This window comes from Macrobrachium rosenbergii, chromosome 4 (assembly GCF_040412425.1).
Source record: "Macrobrachium rosenbergii isolate ZJJX-2024 chromosome 4, ASM4041242v1, whole genome shotgun sequence".
NCBI lineage: Eukaryota > Metazoa > Arthropoda > Malacostraca > Decapoda > Palaemonidae > Macrobrachium > Macrobrachium rosenbergii.
Window position 1 is genome coordinate 3,905,001 of NC_089744.1, and position 18,239 is coordinate 3,923,239.

The following is an 18,239-nucleotide window of genomic DNA, read 5'->3' on the forward strand; positions in this document are numbered from 1 at the left end:
TTAAAGGGATGTTTTTAACCTTTTACATGAAATGCTATATTTAAAAGGATTCTTTAACCTTTCACATAAAATACTGTATCAAAGGGATTCTTTAACCTTCGACATAAAAAAGTTATATTTAAGATTCGTTACCCTTTGACATAAAATGCTATATCTAATGGGATTCTTTAATCTTTCACATAAAATTTATAGATTTATTTATTTCACTGAGCAGACGGTGAATTGTTGATCAGTACCCGAGAAAAATAACATTTATGTTGATATATATATATATATATATATATATATATATATATATATATATATATATATATATATATATATATACATACATACATATATATATATATAACCATATATAATATCTACACATTTTACATATAACCATATACACACACACACACATATATATATATATATATATATATATATATATATATATATATATATATATATATATATATATATATATATAACCATACACATATATACTATAAATCTGTATGTATATATATACATATACATATACATATATAATACATATATGCCAAGAAAATTTTCATCCTACTGACTGAAACCGTCTCGTCGTTTGTCTATCTTTATTTTGAACTTGAAAGTGATACTTTTATGGCTCTTTGGATGAGCTTTGACAATAAAACAGCCATGAAACTGCATAAAATATAAAATATCGAAGTAAGGGTAAACACCAACGAATTGTCGACTGTATAAAAGATAAAGATAACTGATACGTTTTCCCTCATAAAAGAAATCTCTCCATTTAGAGCCATTGCGAAGGTTATCGTGCTGCTCCGTTATCAGGAAGCTTATCTCGCTGATGCTTTCCCACCGTTTAATTCCACCCTCCAGGGCTATTTTTTCTTTAATCGGGTAAACATGATTAAGCCAAAAATGCCCGAGCGGTGATACGAACTCACTCTGCAAACTTTCCTCCCGGCGAAGGAAGAAAAATAGGAGGGTGAAGCAGGACTATCGATTTTTTCATTTTTCAAATCTCGGTCGCTTTATGGCTCATAAACTCTCCGAGAGAGTGGATCCACAAAGGCTTTATAATTCTGCTGTTGCTCTAAAGATTAATTCTAATGCTTTGTAGGGGGTAAGCACTTGACATTCTGGAGACCCACGCTGGGTTTTTATAAGTCTACGTAACCGAGCTGGAGTTGTATGTTACGTGCTTTTCCAGTAATTGGAACTCACTGCGCAGATTCTAACGAATACCTTTTGATTGGCTAACGGAACAATGGAACGGTCAAAATTTGTCCTTCACATTACTTTTGCAATAAGAAACGCTCAAAAGATGAGTTGATTCGCTTGTCATTCTAGCACAGACGTAGTTAGCGGCGCACTTGAGCGGTTAAAATAAGCATATGCTTATATGAAAGCTTACGCTAATTTCCTTTGTATCCAAGTGAGGTAACGATTTCAAAACCTTGACTGACCTATTAAAGTTGACTTGAATCTTTTAAAAATTTTGGTTTTCTGTATATGTAACTTTACTAAATTCCATTAGGTCATTAACTTATCAAAGATTAAACTTAGAAAAAAAAACTTTTTTTTTCAATCACGATTTTATTGATATTTAAACTAAGGTGAATTTGCAAAACTCTTGAGGTTATCTTCCCTTTCAAATTAAGTAATCTTTAAACCCTAAATTTTTTTAGTACAATTGTTTCAGTCTTGATTTTATGTATGCTTAAACTGAGGAAAAATGTTTAAATTTTGATTTCCCTAACAGTGAAATCTTGATATCTTTTATATATGCATTTCACTTTAAGTATCAATTTACCTTTTGACTGATTACGAGTTTTAAGGTCTATTTCTTGTCAAATTCCGAGTACCCAGTACAAACACCTAGAAGTCGCTAGGTAGTTAAAAACGTTTCTGAAAAAGCGAGAAAGAAAAATATGATATCTTAAGCAGAACTACTTGTGGGTACCTAAATGAAGCCCCAGTATTTGTTCCTTTGCGTTCAAGTAATAAGATCTAGTTCGAAAGGCCCCTCAAAACACATGCTTAAAGCAATCATAAAAAGCATTGGGTTTTAAAAGATATTCCTTGATCCTTTTCTTTGCCTAGTGTCCTCTTTTTTTAACTTGGTTATTTTTTCTAATCCAATTCTCCCACTTAACGGCCGGGCTACCTGATCCTTTCTCTCTTACATAGGAGGAAGAAGTAGGTTTTCCTATTTGCAGTGTAAGCGTCGTGGCAATATTTTGGGGCAGGAGTTTGTTTTGGGGGGTGGGGAGGGGAATACTTCCTTCCTAAATCTCCCTCTTGTTTTTTGGTCTTTCCATCTTGGGTGATGTATTTGGTCGGAAGAATGAGAGATTGGCAACACTAGACTCTCTCTCTCTCTCTCTCTCTCTCTCTCTCTCTCTCTCTCTCTCTCTCTCTCTCTCTCTCCCATCTCTTTCTTCCTGATGAGTTTCCTTTGTTAGATAAAAATGGCCCTTTACGCTGCTTGCTTGACCTCCAATCGCCATTCTTGTAATGGCTCTGAAGCACAAGGTTATTGGGAAGAAGGGTCCCCCCCCCTTATCATCCATCCAAGGTTCGAAGAAATGTATTCCCTAAATCTTAAACCTACCTCTCTCTCTCTCTCTCGCTCGCTCGCTAGCAAAACAAGATTAAGTCATACATATCAATAGGGTTTAGACATAGCCTGTAATGGGGATGAATATATCATAGACACAATTGAGAGATTAAACAGCCTGTTTTTATCGACTTGGCATCTCAAACAGGGGAAAAGGGACGCTTGTGTCCTCAGGGTTATTTTTGTTGTTTCTGAAATGGAAATGATTTCGGTTTAGAAAAACAGAGGTTTTCCACGTTCTGAAGAAGAGCTGTATATAGACATTTTATTGAAACAAATAAAAAAATAAGCTGTGGAGACTTTGTTTAATATTTATCGAGACAAATAACAAAATCTTAGCTATTTTGCAACTGGAATGAAGGTTGCAGGAACTACAAACGATTTTTTTTAAATTTTGAAGAGCGGTTTATACAAGTATCATTTACTAAATGGTATTTATATTAAGCTTCCCACATCTTTCTACGCTAACGCAGATTGGGACGAGCATTAATAAACTTCACCTAGTTCATAAATAAAAAAAGGAAGAAAAAAGTGAAGCCTGACCTCTGAAACATCGACTTGACCGCAATACTGAAAGTTCCAAGGGTCGTCGCCAGAAGGGGGAGTCACCGAAGTTGGCCGTCAGGGATTGTTGATATCTTCGAAGTCAATGTGAGATTGACTGGCGAGTGTGGCGTGGTCACCTTTCCATTCAGATATGTAGGCTTATAATTTGGTGTTTGTGGATTAGGAGATGCTTTGCCCTTTTAGAGTTCTAGTCATCGTAGTAATTTGTACTTATTTTCTGTAATTTTTTTTAGTATATATCTATCAATCTATCTATCTAAGTATCTCATCCTCTCTCTCTCTCTCTCTATACTGCGTATATATACACACATATACATATCCATATTTATATACATACATACATACATACACAAACATTATACATATACATATATATATATATATATATATATATATATATATATATATATATATATATATATAATATAAATTGAAGCATTTCCAAATTTTAAGTCAACACAGCCAGTTATAACAAAGATACAGACATTATAGTAATTTGCACTTACATTCCGTAATTTTATATTACATATAACCATCTATCTATCTAAGTATCTCACACCCCCCTCTCTCTCTATATACCGTATATACTGTATATACACACATATATACACATTTATATACATACATACACACATAATATATATATATATATATATATATATATATATACAGTACATACATACATACATACATACATATATACACACACACACACACATATATATATATATATATATAAATCTGAAGCATTTCCAAATTTTAAGTCAACACAACCCGTTACAACAAAGGTACAAACATTGCGTTACGGTTTACCACAATCGTGTGACCCTAAAACGCTTTGTTTATGGATCCCAAAACCGCCCTGCATTCCATCCGGTCTCTTTATGCGCAAATAAGATAGAATTTAATTCGAAACTACTTTTTAAGAGAAACAGAACTTGTCACACTAATCTTTCGGCAGCATCGAAATGTATACGTCAATTACAGCTGAGCTCTTGCTATTGCTGAATACCTGCGTAATCATAAAATATCAGATTCAAGAAGCTATTATAGCAGAGCATATATATATATATATATATATATATATATATATATATATATATATATATATATATATATATATATACTGTATATATATATATATATATATATATATATATATATATATATATATATATATATATGTATATATATACCATTGCATCTATATTTTTACTCTTAGCCTATTTAGATATTTTGCGTTCTTTTTTTATACTTCTTTTGGGCGAATATTTTATGAGCTCCGGTTATGGCCTCCAGGATGACCTATATCCAGGAGGTTATCTTGCCTTCAGATTTCTTCCTTGGAGTCAAGGGCCTTATCAGATGGCATATTTGACGTAGCCATGGGACTAAACCCACCCACTCAAGTAATCAAATCATATGTGATATCACTGAAGCTATAGCTTACAGTGCATTTCTGCTTGTTCTTTTCCTTATTTTGCTGATAATGTTATTTTTCGATAAAAATTCAGTCTGCTAAGACGCTGTCGAATTCTGATACACTGTACTAGAACCAACGCAATTTCTAAACTTCTCGATTACTTCTATAATACTTCACTGATTTGCACTTTCACATTGCCTAACACGCTACTTCTTTGATACTGTATAGTTATTATGCGCAATGATTTTGAACCTGCTAGACTTCTTTACAAACAAACTTATTGCATTTTCAATATATGGCGCACCATATACCTTATTCCCATAACAATTCTTACTTTCAGAATCTTTGCCCTTTGCATTATGAGTGAATTTACATTTATGTTGTTTACGCCACTTACACTTTGGAATGAGTGTGTTTTCACGTCTGGTAACATTTGTTTTGTAGTGGGACTGATTTTTTTTATTTTATTTTACAGAAAAACCTACGTTCGACTGGCTGTTGCTTTAGATTAACCCCCTGGTCTATAGGAGTTAGATGCATAGTGTGGTTATGTTTCATGCAAGTCACATCCTACGGTCTGTCAGTTTATTTGTTACAAAATTCGTCATAGCATTAGTGGGTCACTTGAATTCCGGCTTGAACTTTACTGTATATTTATGGTAAGCGTCTAGGCCCCACAACAACAACGCAATTGTAGAGGGTAGGGTTGCTGCCAAAGACTAGGCCTATAAATTAGGCCTACCTCGTCAGTCAAATGCGATGTGGAAGACGATTTTATTTGAAGAAATACTGTTAATTCAATTTTTTTCTTATCTTTTTTCACATTTCTTCTCATTAACATGTACTGAAGATAAAAAAAAAAAAAAACGCTTCTGGCAGAAATGGTCTAAGAACACCTATGACTCGCGTACCATCACATCTAAAAGATTTCTCCATAAAATTCAGATATTCAAAATTACCCACTCATCTTTTTGAATGCTAAAAATCTGTAAATATTAAAAAAGTAATGGTGGTTTATATCTTAAGTAAACATGCTTCTTAAACAAAAAATAACTTTCAAAAGTTGTTCATTGCCTTGCAACGATTACTCGCGGTCGCGGTACTGCGGAAACACTTCTCTTTCCTTTCTTTTTTCACATTCAGGAATGTCTTTAATTCTTTTCCGAGCAAGTTCTTCCATAAAGGCCAAAATATTTAAGATTTGGTTTTTAGTATTTACAGCTGTAAGAATCATTGTCTATGTCTTCAGTAAATGGCAAGCTAACTTTCGAAGGAACTGGGGTATCAGCTGATGTCCCAGCGGCAGATATCAAGCATCACCTACCTTTTCTCCAGCCAGCCGAGCTTGTCTGCATTAATCCTCTGCATCTTTGATTTCACAGGCTTCGTGCACTGCAATACTGAAGCGAATAAATGCCAACAACTCACAAATAGTTAAAAAAAATCACCAAGATCCCAGTATTCTACACACCTCTCGGTTTGTTTACACAAACTGAGTAGTAGAGAACGGGTCGAAAGGGTTCTGACGTCATAGAAAACGACAACGTGTAGGGATAAGAGGACGACTTTAGGTAAAAATTACACTTCGAGGTCCCGTAGGTGACCGCATATTTTTTTGGGCTTGGAGCAACGAATGCTCGCTCAGTAAATGGATGAAAATGGGCATTTTAGCCATGATAGGTATTAAACTGTTGACAATTTAAAAAAAAAGAATGAAACAAATTTTTTACTCAAACCTCTCTGGGCCTCCCCTCCAACCTTAAATTTATTTTTCCTTGTTCGCTCTTTCTAAAGTGTTTATCTATATACATTTAACTACATTTGCTAGCGTTTTAGAATTAAGGTACCTAAAAAGGGCAACTCTCCTGATGATGGCTGTGACTTGACTGTAGCTTTTATTGTGGCAATAATTTGTATTTTGGTAGAGGCGTCTTGACGTAGGACATATAGATAAAAGACACGTTCTATAACGTTAGCCCCATACAGTAAAGCCTACTATGAAGGACGAATGCCCTGCAGTTGAGTTGACCAGCAATTATCGCTGGTATTCATAGTTAGATGGATGCGTTAAGTTCTCTAAAATTTAACTCTGAGGATGAAAGCTTGTGCGAGAATTGTCTCAGGGCAATAAGGTGGTGTCCTGACTAACGATATCGCTATCCGAAATACTAGAATCGATTCTGGGTATGCTACAGTAATTAGCTAGGACGTATCTTTGGCCAGGACTGAATTTGTTTGAGATGGTCATGATGCACGACTTTCTTGAATTTTTGCATTCATTCTCCATCCATTTTGACAACGTTTATTTTACATATTTTGTTACTTAGAATTTTTATTATGTTCGACCAAACGTCAGTTGTAGAATATCTATCAAAAAATGCAAGAATTGGGAATTCGCTTTCTCTGTGAAGCTGACGACACGAGGAAGGAATCATAGGGTTGTAGCCCTCAAAAGCAGGCCATACAAACGAAGCATTGACACCAAAAAACCCTTTAAAAATAAAAAAAGGAGACATTAAACGTAACTGAGAATTCTGAGAGCCACGAAAGCTTTTAATTTGGAATTCGAATGGTTGAAGTCTTCTAATCAAATCCTTCTAGCAGACTTGAAGAAGGAAAGTCTCGACTTTTCCCTTGGAATTTTCATCCTTGGAATAAGTAAAAAAGCAAATGTTTTTCAGATGTTTTCTATAAGACTGACCAAAAATGTTGGTTTCATTCTTTTCCTCTCAGCCAATGGCGAGTCCCGTTACAAAACCTCCTACTAAGACTCTTTAAACTTGGCATTACACTCTGCGTTCATTTCAGAATTCGTTATGCTTAGAGGATGTGCTAACAACATCTTTTATGTTTATGTTTTCAATATATATTTAAGATATATTTTCAAGCGAAAATGTTTGGTCAGTAGGCCCAGTTTAACTGTAACTGGTTTCTAGATCTCTTTATTTTTCTCAACACGTTAGATTTCAGGAGGAATAAAAATGAAATTCAATGCTGTACCACATTTAATACACAACGTGCATTTTTATTTTCATTATTAGGACACTACAAAGTTTTAGTGAGTGGGGGGGAAATTATATGAAGGCTGAAGAATCGCGAAAGGAGAAAAATTCTGAATTTTGACTTCATAGATGACGCCCTAGCTGGTACGAAGGGGCTGGATCTGTCTGTCTTGTATTCTATAGGTCTAAATATCATCTATATTTTTTAAATGTGAAACCTCCTACCAGCTGGTGCGTCACCACGTCATTTCATACATCGATATTTGTGCCATTTTAGGAAAGTGAGAGAGAGAGAGAGAGAGAGAGAGAGAGAGAGAGAGAGAGAGAGAGAGAGAGAGAGAGAGAGAAGAAAAAAATTTAAAATGTAAACAAAGACGCAGATTGGCTGAAGAAGATAAGTGGGCAGCTCGGATGATGATTGGCTCTAAGCCATCTTTGGCGGTAGCTGATTGGATGAAAATTTGCGGAGGCGTCGTAGCGACTTCACAGAGTAGTGGTGATGTATGGGAATTCACCTCCTGCGTGCCAAAGTCTCCATGAGTCTCTCGCTGGCTTCCATCTGCAACAATAACAGAAATATATTTTTTAGAACATTAACTGCATTTAAGCCAAAAAAAAAAAGTAAAGCCCCCGTCCCCCCAAAAAAAATTAATAGCTTAAAAATATACAGGTAATATTACTGAAAATTTTTTTGGGAAAGGTATATAGCATGACTTGGTTTTAGTAATATCTCTCAGATGCTGTAAACGTAAGATAATTCACCATATCTTAGTAGAGGGCGAATAATAATCTTATCTTTCTCCATTTTCATCCAAGCAGGGTATTTAAAGGTAGTGAGAAGACAGTAACAGAGAAACCATTTATACGCACAGACTGCACAGTCTTCAGTCCAGATACAGAAATGCATTGCAGGCAACGTGACGTGGCTCCCGCAAACGAAACAAAAAGTAAACTTGTTTGTTTTTTGTACACGGCTATTGGAAATATTTTATTTCAATTGATTAGGTTTTGCTTTCACGCATGAATAATTAGATAGCAGTTTTCCAACTGATTACCCAATTGTCAGCAGAAAAGCTGTCAAATGGCAGGTTAATATATGCAAATAGATATTGCGTGAATTTATTTGTTTTTTCGTAGATTATTGGATATCACGAAGATTGTTTTAAAATGTAAATATGCTCTGTCACAAGAGACATGACCAACATAAGATTCATCACAAGATTGAGAATTAGTTTTTGCATGGGTTTTTCTTAAAGTATTAGTATAGATTTGCAGCATAGCTTTCGTATACTATTAAAGAATATGATTATACACGTACACACGCATATATAAGTATAACTTCTATCAAGGGATTAACAGCGTGATGTTAAATGTACACAGATTACTTGGCCACGAGGAAAGTGGAACAATGGAGTGCGATATCTTTTGCCCTTAACCCTAAGTAATTTTCAAACAAACATTTATATATATATATATATATATATATATATATATATATATATATATATATATATGTGTGTGTGTGTGTGTGTATGTGTGTACATATGTATACATATATATATATAAACACACATATATATACTATATATATATATATATGTGTGTGTGTGTGTGTGTGTGTATGTGTGTACATATGTATACATATACATACATACACACACATATATATACATATATATATATATATATATATATATATATATATATATATATATATATATATATATATATATATATATATATACAGTATGTCGTGAACTCGATCCCTTTTGATTACATCAGGGCCCACCAAGACGGGGGATATATATTCCATTTTGGATCCGAGCCAGATGATTGAAGGTTATCATTTTTCCAGCTTTCGAACTCACAAAACTACAGTCATTACAACTCTGTAATTGGTAATTCTTTTCCAGTATTCGACAGAATATTTGCGCAAAATTTTGGTTGATATTTCATCTCCACCAAGAGAGATTTCGTCGTTTTGAAACCTGCTACGAAAAACTATTTTTTTTTTAGGATGTTAAATCTGGGTTGATATTCCCGCAGAGTTTTTGCGATACAGCCATTCGATTGCGAAAAGAGCTCAGTATTTTGCATAAAACCGCACTTCCTTGCACACAATATCGTCCGTATATATTTGGAAAAGAATGTAAATTATCTTGTATACATATTCATCGACAGTTTTTATGTTTTATGAACTAAGCAATTTTCCAGATAATTCACTGATTTCCCTTTGAAATTTTACTCTCCCGTCGCTCAACTTCGAGTAATAATGCTCACTGCTGTATGAGGTATGACAGCATTGATAATATACAGTGCCGTTGATTTTTTTATCGCTATGTGACATACAGTATATATATGTAAATTTATATATGTGTGTGTGTGTGTGTGTGTGTGTGCACACGCGCGTCTGTCTGGCAGTGCCTGTGTGGCGGCTAGTTCTAGGAATCCTTACGTCTGATCCCATGCAATAGAGGAACACCCCTTTCAAGGACCGTTTTCCAAAGGCTACCCTGTATGACCTTCCAATCAAGGGAAAAAGGTACAAATCACCACGACTTGGTAGGAACAAGAGACAGCCAAATAAAAGTAATAACTCATCAACGTCTGCCTTAATTTCTGATGAGGACACTCTTCAGTCTTCCTTTCATCCTTCTACTCCCCCTCCGCCCACCTCCTGCTTCTCATCCCAATCCTCCTCCTCCTCCACTTCCCCTTTCTCCGTCTTCTAGAATTTCTGTGTAGGAGTGCAGGAATCCTTGCAAGTGCTGCAGGTGGGGCATCTGTTCTTTCTCAGACCGGTCCAGACCTCTGTTAGCCATTAATTGCGAAGATCGAGACAAGATTACTCTTTGGTTCGGTGCTGAGATTAATTTGGTCAGGCCGCGCTGGTAATGTTTTTGAAAGCGTGTTTTATATATATATATATATATATATATATATATATATATATATATATATATATATATATATATATATATATATATATATATATATATATATATATATATATATATATATATATATATATATATATATATATATATATATATATATAAATTACTACACCTCGGTGATAACTTACAGTTAAAAGAAATTATACACATTAAGGGTATCTGTCTAGGTCAGGAGGAGAGCTGATTGGGTGAGTCAATATAATTTTTGTATTAAACCCAAACGGCATGGGTTAGAATCCTGATCAAAAGTAATTCTTTTAGCGCAATAAATATGCACACACACATATATACATATATATATACATAAACCAGAAGGCGTAGAAGACGACAGCATGATACATAAGTCGCTTTATTCTTACTGCGACGTTTCGAGACCAACGTCTCATCATCCAGGCAGAAATGAAAGATAAAAACTGATAAATAATGCGGCATAACACACACACAACTCTCACATACGTACTGTATATACATATACATATATACATACATATATATATATATATATATATATATATATATATATATATATATATATATATATATATATATATATATATATATATATATATATATATATATACCCCACATGAACGCACTGACATTCATTTATACATACATTCATAGTCTGTATATATATATATATATATATATATATATATATATATATATATATATATATATATATATATATATATATATATATATATATATATATTATATATATATACGTTTGTGTGTGTGTTTTTCCGGGTTTAAATGGAGTTTGTGTGTGTGTGTGTGTGTGTGTGTGTGTGTGTGTGTGTGTGTGTGTGTGTGTGTGTATCTGCGCTGAAAAGCAAGTTACTTGAAAAGTCATGTAATTGTCTTGGTCCCTAATTTAAAGGGCAGCTTCAAAACTGTGACTAGAACAATTTAGGTTCAGGAAACAGACGTCGGTTCTGAGACGTAGTAGCTATTGTATAAATGAGCACTGGACTAGATTGAATGGGTATGCTAGAATAGAGACTTTAGATTGACTTCATTGACTTTTACTTCGACATTTCTTACTTGCAGACCATTCTAGTGATACTTATGACGTAACAGATTTAGATATATATATATATATATATATATATATATATATATATATATATATATATATATATATATATATATATATATATATATATATATAATTTTACAAACTTTTCTCTTATGAAGGTGGAAGGAGCGATGCGTCTAACGAGAGTCACTGCCATAACGACATAAAATTGCCGCGAATAAACATGAACTCTTAGCTGACAACTCTCTACAAATTATGTATTTAAAAAATATCGATATCGTTCTTCAATAGATATTTTTGTTGGATGTAATATTCAAGAGACGGCGTTTTCTGCAAGCCATTATTTCTACTTTTGTGTTGTTCTATCTAAAATGATTCTCAAAATAGTTGTAGAATTCATTACATTTACTGAATTCTTTTAAGCTTTCGAGTTTTTAATTTAGGCTAATATTTTTACCTCATTTAAACTATATAAGGATTTATTTTTCCATCATCCGATACCCTGTACCATCAAACGATAACCTCATTTGTCTTGGAACCTAAAGAAATAATAATTTTTTCTTCACTGAACTTTTTATTTCACAGGCACATGGACAGACACTCACAGAAACACATTTACATACACATTTCTATATATATTTATACATATATATACATATACATGTTATGTATGTATATTATACAAATAATAAATAAATATATATATATATATATATATATATATATATATATATATATATATATATATATATATATATATATATATATTCTCTGAAAATTGCCAATGATTTCATCTCTCAAGAAAAGTGTGTAGGAGTAGAACAGGGTATAATGGCTAGTTTAGAGCATTTTGGCACGTGTCTGAGAGAATGGTAGACAGCTGGGAAATAATAGCTGAAGTTAAATTAGGTCATATTTTTTATTGTTGTTTATCATTTATATAACTTATTGTACTCACTTATAATGAGATTCCCTAATTTATTAGGGATATTTTGATGACGCATGAATTCATCCAACTTGTATATGCGAAATGAACACTGTCAACACTGCATGTAAACTCAATACTTTACCAAAGCGAGGAACAACAGTGTGTAATCTTGAAGTCGTCTGGAAGGCAGTAAAATGTAGCTGGTAATAGTGCAACTCTACATCACCGAGTTCTTTCTTACATCTTCAGACTGAAATACACTGGCAGTTGGGCCACAGCCAATCACTTGGAAAGTTGCAGGAATAGATAGTCCCAAATTTTAGAAAATTGAGAGCAACATAACCGACGTAGCAGGAACACATTTGATGCAACGAAGTGTTCTGGACACGTAATTAGAATTTACGTCGCCTCTCTAACTTGTGGGTATCATGAGTTGTGCAAGTTTCTCACCTCCGACATCGACATGTACTGTCCGATTCAAAATGATATCAATCGACTCTGCATTATGGCACATATTACCTGAATTCGGATTTCATTTAACTTTGTTATACTAACGTGAAATTTTATTTCAAATTTGTGCATCCTAATCATCTGCTGCTATAACATTGTTCAGTGTTTTCTGGTTGCACACCTACTAGTATTGTTTCTCTATTTCTGATAAGTTTTTGAAATAATGTTTGTAGTGTTTCTCCAAACTTCTGCTTTTCAGGATTGATATAACCTTCTTACATTTATGAAGCGTCCCATTTGCATCGATTTTTGTTTTCCCCTTACCCTTTCTTTAAATTCAGTTCCTGACTAGGTTAGGGCATTGGGTTACCCGTTGCATTCGTCTTTCATGAAATGTACAACTATTTGTTTATGAAAGGGAGTGTGAAAATTCCACAACTGGTAGCGGGACGTCTCCAGCCAAGCAAGAAAACGCGACGTGAAAAATGACAAACTGTTGTGAAGTGAGAGTTTTCCAATAAGAGAGCAATTCCTCTCGCATGAGCAATTGCATCCGAGGTGAAGACGTTCTTCGCTTTTAGAAAGCAATCACCTTTTGATTGATTACCGGTAGTTTTTGAGGCCTGAAAAGAGAACGTATTTTACGGGGTCGAATTTGGAGCTAGATAGGATCACAATGAAACAGGGAATATATAGTGGATGAATGATTCTCTGAATGATGACCTTCTGCGGATACGAGCAATTGGAGCTCTGTGTTTGTTAGTTTGCTGCAAAGGAAACTGCTGTGCCGGCTTTGTCTGTTCGTCCGCCCTCCGACCTTAAAAACTACGGAGGCTCGAGGGCTGCAAATTGGTATGTTGATTATCCACCCTCTAATCATCAAAGATATTAAATTGCAGCCCTCTAGCCTCCGTAATTTTTATTTCATTTAAGGTTAAAGTTAGCCATAAACGTACTTCTGAGAACGATACAGGACAGGCCACCACCGGGCCGTGGTTAAAGATTCATGGGCCGCGATTCATACAGTATTATACCGAGACCACCGAAAGACTGGTCTATTTTCGGTGGCCTTGAGTATGCGCCGTACAGAAAACTCGACTGCGCCGAAGTTTCTTCGGCGCAATTTTTACTTGTTATATTTTGCTACAAGTTTGAGAGATAGTGTTTATGGTACATTTCATTGTACGGCAATCTGTTGAAGGACCTTTCAACTATTCTTGATAGCATCTTTCCCATTTTTATATTTATACCCTTCGTTAATTTGCTAATGCTCTTTCAATGGAATTAAATAATGAAAGTGAAATTTATGCGTCACCCACGATCATTTGAGTGGTGTTACAAGTAAGCCAAAATTGGAAACTGGTTAAGTTGCCTTTTGCAAAATTGTTTAAACTTGCATAATATGCCTATAAGAAATCGTTGTTATCACAATGACGCACAAAGTTAAAACGTCTGACTAAATCTTAGACTCGAGTATTAGAGTTTCCGTTGTCAACAGGGAAAGCGGCTGATGATAATCAAGGCGTCTGCGTATGAGATGGAAACTGCGCTCCTCGAGGAAAGAAATCTCACTAATTAAAAGGAGAAATGTTTTGCGACTGCACGTGCTACTATAAAGAGAAGGAAGTAAGTGCTTCCTTAGCAGAGTTTCTCGAGCTTTTTTTTTTTTTTTTTTTGCTGTGTTTAAGCTGGGATTTGTTACCATGTTTTTCTAGTTTTTTTACTGCCTTAATTTCTAATCTCGGGGTAATGCTCGAGTTGCGATTTCTCTGCTTGTTTATACACCTGTTTTTGTCTGTCTCATGGGGAAGGTTTTTACAAACACAAACCTCTCTGTCTATTTGTCTAGATGTTTTTAACCAGCTCAAAAAATCTCTATGTCTCTGTTTCTGTCTGTAAAATTCGGAAGTTTTTTTTAACAACCTCAAACTTTCTCTGTCCCTGTTTCTCTTTCACCTTCTGTCTGTCTGGAGATTTTCGACAGTCGTAAAATCCCTCTGTCTCTGTTTCCCTTTTACTGTCTGTCTGTCCAGAGGTTTTTTAACAACCACAAACTCTCTCTCTCTGTTCCTGTGTCTCTTTCGCTGTCTACTTGTCTTTCTGGGGTTTTTTAACGACCACCAAATCTCCCTGTCTCTGCTGTCTTTCTATCTGTCTCCTAAAGTGTGTTCATCTGGCCATGGTCTTACTAAAATACTTTGCTTATCGCTTCCAGTTTTCCAGCCTTTAGCTCACTCTTCTAGCGGTTATGCAAAAAAAAAAAATTAAAATCGGTTAACGGTGAACTGAAGTACATTGAAGTTATGTAGCTGTTTGAGGAATAAAGTAATTAAAATAATTAAAGTAATTAAAAATGTATGATTTTTTTTTCCATGGACCTGTACGTTTTGCAATAATTAAATTGTTAGTCGAATCGTCCAGACTTTTGATCGCTTTTGATCTGAGTTGTATCCCGAATAACTCGTGATTCACTCTGGGTCATTTTATGCATTTTGAAATGTTTTACCTGAAAGGATTGTTACTCTTCCACAATTCTTCTTTCTTAAAGTAATTTCACAAAGATTCATTAGCTTACCTACAAAGTAATTACTTCCTTAAAGGAAGACTAAAGAAGGAGCATTGTTCTTATTTTAGAGAAGGTGAAGAAGTACCCTTCTTGAAATGACTTCTCTTCTGCCCTTATCATTTGGCATTGGATTCATTTGGGCACTGGCGCTTCTTTCAGTCTTATGAGCCCGTATATTCAACAGGCATTACGTAATTTCCTGTCAGTCACTTGTGTGGGTTCTCGAGAACCCTTGTGCTGAAGGACTTAAAATTCATCTGGTCTTTATCATGACAGTATCCTTATTTTAGTTTCACCAAAAATCTTATCTAGTTTAAAAACTTTTTTTTATTATATTTTTTATGTCGCGCTGCTTTCCATTGAAAATATTTCTTTCGCCTCATAAAACATTTGTAGTTGGTATTTTCTGAAAATGATCCCAGAGCATATTTGTGTTTTTTTTGCAAGTGTCCAATTTTTATCCTGCCCACAGTCCTCTAACATTGTACCTATGCATGCTTAAACTTATCACCAATCAATTCTCGCTATTCAGTTTGATTCTACTCACCAGAACATCACCAGGAGGAACGGCATACTCGCTGCGTTTTCCGAATCTGGGAAAAGAGAGAAATGCTCCGTTAACGAAACAGACAAAAACGAGAGAAAAGAAAGAGGAAAAAATGTCTGTCAAAGCTTTGAAATTTTGGGGATTATCAACCTTCCATGCGTTTCCAGGTTATCTGAAATGCAGGTGGACGAAGTTTGCGTTTAATAATATTCTGCTGAAAAAAGCAGTCTGTGCAGAAAACAAGAGTTCAGGTCATTTCAACGAGGCTGAGAATATAAATGAAAGCAAAGGATGAAACACGTGGAGTAAAGTTGCTAAACAGTATGGAAGACGCATGAAAAAAAAAATCCTTTTCTTTTTATTCATTATCAGTTTGTTCAAAAGCTATATACTTTCCACAAATTCACTTCACAGCAAATAAATTATGTTATTCGTCTTGGGAAAATCTAAGTGTTCATGTGCTCGTTTGTTGTAGTCAATAGATTTGAGGTTCCATTATGCAGATTTTGGCAACAGATCTCATCTTTCCTATCGTTTGCCTAAGAAAAATAATTTAGACTTTGCTCCATGGTTTATATATATATATTATATATATATATATATATATATATATATATATATATATATATATATATATATATATATACACATATATATATGAACAGTAGAGAGAGAGAGAGAGAGAGAGAGAGAGAGAGAGAGAGAGAGAGAGAGAGAGAGAGATGTATGTATGTATGCAAATAAACGTATACACACACACACACACATATATATGAAATATTTATTAATATATATTTCTATAACACTGATACTGGTCAACCTAGTTCTGGGTGGGTATCAGTGCCACCCAGGAATCCTGAAAATGTCATGAGCTTAGGAACCTCCCCTCTAAAGACTTACACCCAACTTGAAGTCGCTACCCTTGTTTCATCATCCCTCTAACCAGGATAAACTTACATAATTAACAAGACAATATGGTGGAAATGGAAGCAACTGATTGATAAAGGAATGAGGGAGGAAACTGAACGGATGTTGGTAAGATAAGGAAAGGCAGCAGGGTGCATGCGAACGATCGTGAAGTGACGTCAATAGTCTATGAAAGTCAAGGTGGGATGCATAATGTTTCCACAGTATATGAGACCTAAGAAGAACTGAAAGAGTGAGAAATGTAGAGATACGTACTACAAGAATTTACAAAAATGAAGGATGACCAGCTGGTGAAAAGGATGTTTAGATCAGGAAGGATGAAAGGAAGACTTAGTACCTTTACGTGTGTGTGTGTGTGTACACGTACGCTCGCGCGTCTGTCCATCAAACCTAAACATATTTACTGCAACATATCAAGGAAACGCAGTAGACATATTTACATGTGTGGGAAAATTTTCGTCGCGTCATATGAGTGTACGTATATATTTATATATACATGTATATATATATATATATATATATATATATATATATATATATATATATATATATATATATATATATATATATATATATATATATATATATATATATATATATATATATATATATATATATATATTATACACACACATGTATATATATATTTATATGTGTAAATATATATAAACATATATATTACTGAAAACGTATATCCCTGCACAAACTATCGGTCAACTCGGATAAAAATAGCGATGCACCACCCTGAAATACCGGGCCAAATTGAACGTCGGCAATCAAAACAGTCTGAGAATGAACGAATAATTAGAAGGTTAACAGACCGGCCATCAGTAGACGAAAAACCATTACCGAAACGGAACCACTCAACAAAGAGTAAACGATTCTTAAATGAAAGGGGATGACGTCAAGAGTTTTCTGAGAACAAGCAAGAGCAACTGACTTCAATACGTATTATGACCGGCTGGTGCTATCACAACGCCAGTTGCTAACACAAAGCTGCTTCTCTTAACAGGTTATAATTTATATATATATATATATATATATATATATATATATATATATATATATATATAAAGACAAAATCCATATATATAAAGACAAAAAAGGGAAACAATGGAGTGCTGCGAGGCCTTTCGACTGTCGTCCTTTACTTAGCAGCACTCCACTGTTTCTCTTTCCTTCGAGGATTTTGTCTTTATATATATATATATATATATAT

General features: G+C 34.3%; 2 protein-coding genes across 3 annotated transcripts in view; both read right to left on the bottom strand.

The window, feature by feature from the left end:
- Rbsn-5 (Rabenosyn-5) overlaps nt 1-6,095 on the bottom strand; it is an 83,358-nt gene extending 77,263 nt beyond the window's left edge. Inside the window, exon 1 of the mRNA XM_067089091.1 lies at nt 5,922-6,095. Coding sequence (XP_066945192.1) covers nt 5,922-5,956 — 35 coding nt within the window. The 5' untranslated portion in view covers nt 5,957-6,095. The remainder of the gene's footprint in view (nt 1-5,921) is intronic.
- A 1,493-nt stretch (nt 6,096-7,588) lies between these two features.
- Nucleotides 7,589-18,239, bottom strand: part of NPF (neuropeptide F) — a 78,160-nt gene continuing 67,509 nt past the window's right edge. For both annotated transcript variants that reach the window (XM_067089247.1, XM_067089242.1), the window contains 2 exons: nt 16,094-16,139; nt 7,589-8,162 (listed from right to left, as the gene is read on the bottom strand). In XM_067089247.1, coding sequence (XP_066945348.1) covers nt 8,115-8,162; nt 16,094-16,139 — 94 coding nt within the window. In that variant the 3' untranslated portion in view covers nt 7,589-8,114. The remainder of the gene's footprint in view (nt 8,163-16,093; nt 16,140-18,239) is intronic.